This window comes from Homalodisca vitripennis, chromosome 5 (assembly GCF_021130785.1).
Source record: "Homalodisca vitripennis isolate AUS2020 chromosome 5, UT_GWSS_2.1, whole genome shotgun sequence".
Lineage (NCBI taxonomy): Eukaryota > Metazoa > Arthropoda > Insecta > Hemiptera > Cicadellidae > Homalodisca > Homalodisca vitripennis.
Window position 1 is genome coordinate 9,867,063 of NC_060211.1, and position 11,273 is coordinate 9,878,335.

An 11,273-nucleotide genomic window follows, 5' to 3' on the forward strand; every position below is an offset into this window, starting at 1 on the left:
ATATTGTCCTAACAATCTAATATTATTTTATAAACTTAATATTTTGTATTTAATTATATAGCATAACAAATAATAGTGTATTTATATAAATAGTGTATTACTTATAAATAGTTATCAAATGTATGGTTTGTATTTTTCAGTTCTACCAGTTCACATTTTTCGCAATGTCTTTAAATGAAATCGAGCCTGGAATGGAAAGGAGACTATGTCCAACAGATTGCAGGTATTGCAAAATATTTAAACCTAGTAAGAAATATTCATGAATGAAGTTGATTTTACAAATCTGTAAATATTACCAACATACATTCCAGCATCAGAGCTGTACTGTATTCAAAAACATTCTAGAAAATTCCTTAAATATATTTTTGGCGCACCTTAGAAAACGTGTACAAAAATCCGGATACTATGATTAAAAAATGTGATCTGCTCATATATTTTGAAAGTGATTTGTTGTAAATGTTTATACTTCACTGCTGGAATATTAGTCACACTGAAATAGTCTAGGAAGTGAGAGTCAATTTTCACTGTATAACCACACATCCTTGTTTTTCTTGGAATCAATAGAGGAATTCTTCCTAACAAAGAGATCAATCGTCAGCCGTTATGGGCCAAAATCGCCATCAAAATTAAGGCACTTACCATATCTAAAAACAACCTTTTGTATACTGTTGTTATAAAACATTGCCACCTAATTTTACAGCAACTATAACGTGATCACTTTGACGCTATTGTCGCTGTTTCATCGCTATCCTGCGATGTATTCCGCTATGTTTCTGCTGATGAAAAACAATTGAGAGTCACTGGGCACTATATTGGGACTGTTTAAGCAATTATCAAATTGTTTCTGGCAAAATGCTGTGATAAGATCTTGAGCTAATTTTTCCGCATGTGGATGGACATGTCATGCAGCAAAATATGTTTCTCGATAAAAGTATAGAACATTTCTTGAAACTTGAGGAAACTCTTCTAATAACGAAGAAATTGTGGAATGTCTGTTTATTTTCACTTTATAATTCACTTTCTGCAACAAATTTTTGGTGATAATTTAGGGTCGTCCACTCTGTTTTCCGTCATGAACATTTTTTTGGCCATCTTTTAAAACTCTTACCCATTTTAATGCGATTCCACTACTCATAATGTTTTGTCTACATACTTCACAATACTGACAGTGAATGTCAACTACTGTGAAACCTTCAGCACCAAGAAAAACAAATAACAGCACTTACTTCACAGTTGGTAGGGGCATTCGAAATATTTATCGTTATTGCGTCTGTGAGTTGCTAACAGATAAAGGTAGACAGTGCACAAGCACAGAACACCCGACCACAATGCTGCAGCGGTGGAACTTCTAAACGGTACTTACTCAAAAAAAACATGACTTATACTTTAATTATTACCATTAAAAATTAGTAATAATTAACTGTTTGTTATTATAAAAATAAATTTGACAGAGAACTATTGTGGTATGGCCAAAAACATAGTACTCAAGGCATTAATACAGTAATACAAGGTTTGGAAATTAAACGAGCCAGACAGAAGGACTACGACCTAAAGCTAAAAAGCCTAAGGAAAGAGAAAACATCTTACTTCATAAGCAGAGCTGGCAATAAGTCAAAAGCACTCTGGCAATTCATAAATAAAGAGAGAAAATCAAAACATGAAACTGATCACCAATGGCAGCTTGTGACAAACAATGGAACTATGGAAGATCCTACAAAAATAGCAAATCACTTTAATAACTTTTTTGTTACTATTGCTGAAAAAAACTCTTCAAGACAATGGCATTAACCCAGATACAAGCAACCAGGAAATACCCCTCTCAACTGCAAATGCTAAGTTTCACTTTGAACATGCTACACAAGAAGAGATAGAAAAGGCAATAGATATGTTGAAACCAAAAACATCATCAGGCTTTGATTAAAATATCAGCTAAACTTATCAAATTCTGTAAAAAAGAACTGAGTAAGCCATTGGAAAAAAATATTATTATCAAATCAATAATCTTCAAGAATTTGTTAATGAAGCATATTCAAATTAAATTATAAGAGCAATGTTATTATTTAGCTTTACAGTAGTCTTCACCTAACTGCACTCAATGATTCCAACATTACTTTCACCATTGGTACCCTTGGAAATCCTCCAAATCCAACCCATTCAGTATTGCAGTTACAGCTTTTTATACCTCATATATGATGCTACAAGAGTTCCCATGAGTTAGACCGTCTCGGAGAATAAGAAAACATTGTAGGAGGCTATATCTACAGGACTATATCCTGTAGACTCTAGGATTGGGGGTAGCAACGTTGGAAGGTTTTTTTGCCATAAACTCTTGCACAATAAACAAGAGAATGAGCCAGTGAATTGTTGTGGTACAGGATCCAGCCAATAATGGTGACTTCAAGCCACATATAAAAATGTGTGGCTTATCCACTCTAAGAACGCTTTGGTGAGCCAGACGTGATTAATGTGCGAAGATGGTCAACATTTGCGTTGTTACTGCAGATGACGGTCAACATTTGCATTGCTACTGCAGATGACAACTTGGTTCCTTGATACAAATCGTCAACTAGTGATACACGCCCCTCCTGTTTCACTCATTCAAACACACGTTTTGACATGCAGTTGTCTTTGTACATCATCTATGATTTTCAGAGGATTTCTGTGGGTTTTAACCAGATTGCACTAAAAATTTGATCACAACACATTTGTGTTACTCATTTTCACCACGTCACTATTTTCACTAAAACAATTACTTTTGAGAACATGTATAACATAAACCAAAAAGTGCTATTGACTTCAAACTTTTACTGGAACTGAAGAAAGGTCCCTTCGTATCAAACATGTGCTAACCAAAGACACAATGTTACCAGTTCTATGGAATTCATGGAACTTAATACACCTTGCATGTCTTGTGTGAGCTAACACAACAATGAAACACAATTTACATCATTTTAAATTATAAGTCTTTAAATAATCAATGTTTACAGTATTAAATACTATTGTTAAACATTTTTAACTTCATTTAACTTCTACAAAGTGATATTTTTCCCTAACCAGTTTATTTAAAACGTATTTAAATTACTTTGGAAAAACTAGGTTTAAATTTTTAATTGCTTTTAAAACAGTAATTAATTGGATTTGTTCAAAGCTAGATAAAATTTATTGGCAATTTTGCTATTTAACACATTTTAATTTCTATAGGATGATTTACTGTGTTTAAAGGTAATATACTTGTACATCAAATATGTTTTGATATGAGGAATGCATTATACATTTACAAATAAAAGCTGAAATGTGTTATTCATGTGCATGAAAACTTAAGAGAATTTGTCAAAGGAGTACTTCTAACCCTCCCCCTCCCACCACTCCACCCACGCCACACACCCACTCTCTTCCTTTCCCAGATTATCTATTATGCTCAGTCCTGCCTCTCTTTTTATACAAAGAAAATGTCTTAACCTTTTTTTACCAATATCAGCTTGAATGAATGTTAGTATAAATAAATAAACAACTCCCTATTTATGGGAACTGTTTAAATGATTTTATTTATTGAAATTAATTTAATATTTGAAATTCGTCTTGCTTTTTCCCGCAGACTGCGACCTGATATTAGAAAGCTAGAGCAAGGGGATCTAGATGGAGCAGCATCAGAGAAAACGAGATTAGAAGAGAAACAAAGAGAAGCAAGGAAGGCCAGAAAAAACAAAAAAGGGCAGGAATGGGTACCAAGGTGAGTTTTAGTTACGTAATGGATAAGGGAGATTCATAAAAACTTTGTTTACTCTTAACCTTCCCATAATTTCTCTTCTTTCTTATTTCAATATAAAAAAATCCTTTTACTCATCCGTTTCGATTTTTGTTACCAGCAGTATAAAAAAGAGACTGTTGAGATGATTTTGAAGCAGTTGTTAGTGTTTTTCACATAGTTTATTGAATAAGTTTTGTTGATTTATCCTTAATAAGTTGTGATCCTCTGTCCAGGTGGTTCTGTCAGGGTGCCAACCCGTACACTGGTCAAGACGATTGGCTTTACGCAGGCGGCTATTGGGATAGAAACTTCTCTAACTCACCGAGCATATTTTAACTCAGGCTTGACTTTCTAAATAATGCAAACAGTACAGCCAGATAATGTCTGTGTACGAGACGTAGCGTTTGACAACGGTCAGATAATGAGACAATTCAAATAGGAATTGAAAAGTCTGCCAATCTTCAATTATGGTTTATAGTTGTACTTAATTTGTTAAAGTCGTTAATAGTTACCATATCATGTTTATTTGTAAGAGAAAAGAAGAGGCCAGCTTGTCTAACATTGTAAGTAGCCTAAACAATAAACATTCGACAATTACAATTTAATAAATAAAACATTTTCTTTTCAATAGATAATAAATAAATTATTCACAAAGAAACTATATAACTTTATATAAAGAAACTTCCTTATTTGTGTTAATTTAGCATTTAAACATATCTTGACAATGAGGTAATGAACAACTTTGAACACTCTATAAACGATGTCTTTCTTTAATATTTTGTCAATTAAATTGGAAATTAGATTTGAGTAATCAGTAATTAAATACAGTTGTATATGTTTATCTAATTGATGTCTGAATTCTATAGCTAACTTCTGTTTTGATTTACATATCAGATCTGCAATTGTTATTTTTTTAAACCGCCAAAAAATAGATTTTCCTGAGTTAAATCATTTTGGGAGAATTTAACGTTGTTGAGCTTCAAAGTTTACGTAACAATAATTTTATAAGGGTAAAGAATGTAAAAATTAAATTATTTTTGCTGTAGGTGTTTATGTGACAATACAATTAATTTAGCCATGTAGTATTTTGTAATGTTTAATATGACATTGTTCTGTGCAGTTGTATTCTAATTAATGTGTTTAGTACAATGTTGTTAGACCAATTATGTGGTAGGTGTAGAAACGTGTAGTTAGACAAAAATAACATTGTTATTTTATTACTTGAAACACATTTACCCTTGCTATAAACTTCAATAACTGTTACTTTTATTGACTTTTATATAATTTTATGATATGACAACGTAAGTTATTGTTCATTCTATGTAAAATTGTCAGATAAAAAAAACTTATTTTAATTGGAACAATGATTTATGATTCTTCAATTAACAGCTCTTCTAGTATCATTGACTACAAAAAGACGATAATTAATAATAATAAAGAAATAAATGCATTGTTTTAAATAACGTACTTAAACTGTTTTGAAACTTTAAACTCAATAATAAATCATTCAAATAACCCAAAAGTATGAGGCACTATGATTCTATATTTATAACCAGCAAACAGTTCCAAAATTTACTATTTCTTTATTTATTAAAGAACAACTACAACTTTATTATATATTCTCATTATCGTTAAACAAAACCCAATGTATGGAACGTCTCTTTCCTTATATAATTATCACCATATATTTTTCTTAAATTTCCAAGTTTGTATTAATGCAACTTAATATTGTTCAAAGCCAAGCAATTGCTTAACTGATAGAAATATTCCTAAAAAATAAAGTCTCCAGTATCAAAAGACATTGAGTGTGTAGTCCTTAACCAATTGTGAAAGCTATTAAATCTATCTCTTTTAATCTTTAAACTATTGATTTGTAATTACAAATAATTATTTAAAATAAGTTACGATAGTTACCATTTTAGTATATATTTGTTTAACTGTAGAAACTATCGCAAATAGTCAGTTCTACGTTTGTTGTATTACGTCAAAATAGACGGACTGTAATAGTTTATTTACTTCCTGTATGAGTTAAATACACACAGTGTTGTATAAAGTAGACATAATATGTATATTGCTGATAGTGTACATGTTCTGTAAATATAATACAAGATACACAGATCAAGGATTGGTTGAACCGCAGATATTGTCATTGAGTTGTTAACCGAGTACACGTTCCATTGTAGCATATAGGAACTATCCAATACCTCGTATACTTGTTTCACCTCCAGTCGCAATCACGTAAGTGAAATAATAATGTATAAGTCATTTAAATAAGTAAAAATGCTGAGTGACATTAATTTCAGTAGGTTTTACAATTCGGAACTCAATTATATTAGATAAACTACACTGGATGAAAGTGATTAGCTATTACACAAAGAAATCGTAGTGAAACTTAAGAAACAGTTCAAATTATATCTTTCATGTAGCTCTATCTATGAAAGCTTCGAGCACTTTTTCACAGTGTGGTAAAGAATTTACTGAACTGAGCGTTATGCAGAGTTATTGAATTCAATGCGGCATCGTAAAACTAGATATTGGCTTTATTTTAAATCACTATATCACTGGATTAGTATAAAATGGTAATACAATAATAAATGTAATATAATTACAAATATGCACAGTTTTAAAATTGTGATAAAATATTTACCAGTACACAAAGTTCGGGATGAATAGCTTTGACAGGCATCTGGCAGAATGACGACCTCCTTTCTTTTGTGGATTATTATTTATTTTTATTAATGTTATGCAGATCACTATTAGGTAAACACTGTGTGAAAATAGCCATATTAGTTCCAAGAAACTAAATGTTTTATTTATAAAAAAATCATATATCACACACAAACATTAAAAAATCAATATTTTGTGAAGTTTTTTTTAGAGAATTTATAAAAATAATTATGAGGGAACTGAGTGTAAGGCACCAAGTTTAAAATTAAAAATGCTTATTTGATTGCCACGCTGCAACCAGGGGTGGTGTTCATTAGGAAAACTAGGCAACCACCTAGGGCGGCTTTTCATAAATTACTTTACTTTCACAGAGCAAAAACAATAAGCAAACAATAAAATAAACATATCAAAACAAACAGAAAAAGCGTGGCACAAAGAACTAATCTATGATTAAGAAATCTTAATTTTTAGACTTATGCAGCTGTGTCATGATTATGATCTAAGTTTTCTGGTTCACATTGCGTTTAAAGCTAACATAATTAAAATCTTAAGATATTTTAACCTCACTATGGAGATCCATACTATTGAATGCAGAATATGTTCAACCAAAACCATATAATGGAATACTTGAGTGTTATAAGCAGTTTCCTAAATTCCATAGTATCAAACTGTCAGACGAACAAAATATTTTACTAAATTTGAACAGGTGGTTAATCAAAACTGATTGGCTGATCCTCCAAATCAGATTTTTTTTTATCATATGACCTAATTTTGATCAAGCCTGATTTAATACTTTCGTATGGGTTTGATAGGTTCTCATAGCGTAAACACAATAGTTTTATTTGGAACAAACAAAGCAAGGTTGATAAGATTTTAATATTCTTCTTCTGAATTCATACATCTAAACAATTTATTGGTAAAACCATTGCACTTTTCTTGGAAAGCTCAGGTTTGTTTGTGTGTGATCATTAACAGTTAGAAATTATCAAAATAATGGTAGAATGCTCATTTATGAGTCACCACATAAGGTTAGAAAAATGGCCAACTTCAGCTTTTGACGAAGGAAAAATTTCTTTCCAAAGGTAATATTAAATAACAGTTTAGATTACATAGGTAAATAAAATCTGTACTCAAAAATAAAAAAAACCTTTTAGAAATACTTCAGAGTGTGTCAGTTTAATATTTTTACATCCACCTAAAATTAAACCGTTCATGACTGAAAATGTAAAAAGTAAAGGTACACTCTGACTCAAAAATTAGATTTAAATTAAAATACACCAGAACTTTTATTCACTCCAAAAGCAATAAAAATTAATCAAATTCCACATTTACATTCAATTGGTTTTCCTTAGTATTGACTCACCTAATGCTGATAAATTATAAGTAGTGCTTAATTTATTGTATATTGCCAAACATAGGAATCGTGTACAATACTGTAGCTAGTTTGATATTGTGAAGACGTCAGCAATCATTGTATAATACAAATCCAGTGACACGTAGCACAGCTGTTGAAGCTTTCATATTGTAACAGTCTGATACTTTCTGCATTAAACTTATTATTTGATGCGTTTATGTCTCTTTGAATGTGTCCCATTTCCCAAATTTAAAGTCGTAAGAAAATTGTCGCAGGGATTTAGAATTTTCATAAGATACAAAAATGTTTAAGAACATTAATATTAATGTTAAGAACATTAAGAAAGCACCATTAATATATGTGTATAACAATAGATATACACAGCAGTTCTAATCTGTGGTATTGATGGAATACAAATCACTCCAAGTATACTACTACTGGTCATTGGTACATCACCAGCATCAGAAAAAAACTGGAGAGAAAATTTCATTGAGAGCGAAAAAAAGAATCTTCATGTTACATTGCACTCACTTGCTACAAGAATAAAACTAATGAGAGCAATTAGGGGTTGCCTCATCCTCTTGTTCTAGGTAAACAGAAAATACAAGATCTAAAAACCATGCAAATATGAAAAAAAAAGCACTTAGAGTTTTCAAACCGGAGGAATCCAAATCCATTAAAAGACGCTATTACTTCCTTTACAAGGTTACATCTAAGAGCTGTTGAAATATCCTACAAGGTTAGCCTTAAAATAACCTATAAAGGAAAACCTCATATTGTACAGGAAACTTTAATTTTACCGGCAGCTAAGGATATTGTCTTTATTTGGAGAAAAATAGCGGAAACAGCTTGATATAATTTTATTACTGTGTCAAAAAGAATATCAGACATGGCTTAAAATGTAAAAGAAACTGTTAATTCTTTATATACAATACTATAAACAGTATAAACACTATTGCAGTAAATACTTTGCAATACAAATAGATAAAACCATACATTACAAACACGTCACAACTTATGTAATTTCTTAGGTGTGATGATTGTATAACAAGTGATGATATGTTATTTTGTGAGCTCTTATCTTCTCATATGACCAGGAAGTTACCCAGCAGGGTTCACTTCTGGCTGGTTTATACCTTCCAGTTGAACCCACACTGGGCACACCAAAAACCAATGTGTCCCTTAAATCTGGGCAACCTTATGGATGACCAGGAGCAGCACATCACAAACTGCAAATGTCGAGATTCTGGGATGCGAAGGTAATTCGATAGGTCTAGTCTACTGCGGGAGATGATTGTTGGAGTTGGTAGGGTTAGTTCTCTAAGTATCAGAGGTTCTGCTAGCCTCAACAAGGGTGTGCCACCCCCTGCTTTGACTAGAGAGGCTGGTTCAGAGTTTGCCTCCCCTTCTTCCAGGGAGACATGGCTTTGAGATTAGTGCCCTAATTCTTCCTAGTAGATCTCGATAGGAGGCGTCCCCAACCCCCTAACCTTACCCATCCTGAATATCCTGTCACTCCGGAAGCAGCACAAAGGTTCTTACAGGACTAATTGCAATTTATAAGCCTCTTGTCCTAAGAGAGAAAAAAATGAATGGGGAGGATTTGTTTGGTAAATTAAACAAGTTTATATATAAGAATAAAATTATCGGAAAACAATATGTGCAGGAGCTATTACAGTAATTCATGTTGGGGTTGTAACAAATATTAAAAGAGCTCTTCAGGCTAAATATGTGCACTGTAACCTTCACAGAATAGCATTGGTGGGAAAGTTTAGGATAGTCCTGATTGTAGTAAAATCCATCCACCTCAGTCAGTGGGTAACTATGATACCTATCTACATTGTTGACACCATCACTGCGACACCTTTCTTGCACCAACTTTAGCCAGGATAGTAATAAGTGCCATCTACCACAGTTCATAAGTTGAAAAAACACATCTTTGTAGATAAAGAAGCTAAGAAGGGGTAATGTTTCAATATTTCCTTTTTAAGCCTTTTTAGCAGAACATGAAGTTTTTCTCAGTAAAGCATTGATACTCGAGGTAGGGTTTTTCACTTTTAATGAATTTTTCTACAGTTTTGGAGGATGCGTCTCTAGGATATACCTTCTCTATGTCTCCTGCATACCACTGTTACAGCTTTAGTTGACCTTGAACATTTGGAGTCAACATACAGACTTTTAATTGTCATTTAACGGGGTTTCATGCCCATGCATGTTATCGTGTAATGTTTAGGTTTCTGTTGTTTTAATTGTTTCTATGAGTTTTTGTTTTAATCTAAGAAGAATTAGAATGAGAAAAAACTCATTAGAAATTTAATTATAGAATTCGAAAATGAAAGTTTAGGGGGAAAATTTTGTTATTCAGGAATATTAAAGATGTGAGAAATTCCCTCCTACGCATGTTGTTGTGTTACTAACGGAGAATATCATGGTTAGTTAATTCATATTATTCATTAGTTTTACTTGCTTTAATAACTATACCAAATACTTGTATGTATAAACGTGTGTAATAGCAAGTTCCAAGGTTAAACATAAAACAATGTGTGGGAATTCTTGTTGTACGTGTCAATGCGTGACTATTTTTACATGTGTCACAGAGTATTAATGATGTCAGTGAACACTATAATGTTTATCAGATAATCTTGACCAAATATTTTCCAGAAAACTTGAATAATCATTTATGGATTAAAAACTTTTTCTGACATCAATAAACTAGTAATACCAACAGCTGAAAAGGAACAATAATTCTATTTACACTGTAATTTAAATCTGAAGATAAATTTCCCAGAAATTACTCTCATTGATTTTTAGAAAGAAAGATGTCTAGACTACTGTGGGATAACTGATAAGGCTATACAATTTGTATAGTTATGTAAAGGTGGGCTTTCAACTCTTATGTACCTCAAAAATAAGTAAAGAAACATTCTGCTCTTTGTTGAGAAAGACTTGCATTTAAAACTCTCACACCAGATATTAGTATTTTGAGCTAGTGCATCCATTCTCTTATCTATTATGTACAATTATCTATAATTCAATTTAATATTGTAAACTTTTGTACTTGAAATATTCATAAATATAACTGAAGGAGTGTTGCTATTGAAATTGTTTTTAATATTGAAGTATAAATATAATAATTTCCGAGTTAGTGTAGATAAATGTAATCAATAATAGCTTTATCCTGTCAAGACTCAAACTATTGTTATTGGAACTTCCAGACTTCTGAGCGGTATCGACTTGAACAACTCTTCTACACTCGTATTGAACGGTCGTCCTCTTTCATACAGTGACAAGGTCAAAAATTTTTTACTGACTATTACAAAAACTCTTAGTTGGGCCGATAATGTTACTGAGACTTGTGGCAGGGTATTTGCTGGTATTCATAGTCTTAAGCAATTTGCTATTTATTTACCCTTGAATTTGAAAGTAATGCTAGTGAAGACCCTGATTTTCTGCCATTTCAATTACTGTAGCGAAGTTATAAATGACATGACGGTTGAGCTTTCG

The 11,273-nt window shown here is 31.9% G+C and overlaps 1 protein-coding gene across 2 annotated transcripts in view; it reads left to right on the forward strand.

Moving 5' to 3' along the window:
- Positions 1-7,985, forward strand: part of LOC124361786 (oxysterol-binding protein-related protein 1-like) — a 140,004-nt gene extending 132,019 nt beyond the window's left edge. For both annotated transcript variants that reach the window (XM_046815761.1, XM_046815762.1), the window contains exons 21-23: positions 141-223; positions 3,596-3,730; positions 3,982-7,985. In XM_046815761.1, the coding sequence (XP_046671717.1) occupies positions 141-223; positions 3,596-3,730; positions 3,982-4,084 (321 nt within the window). In that variant the 3' untranslated portion in view covers positions 4,085-7,985. The remainder of the gene's footprint in view (positions 1-140; positions 224-3,595; positions 3,731-3,981) is intronic.
- Positions 7,986-11,273: the final 3,288 nt, after the last annotated feature.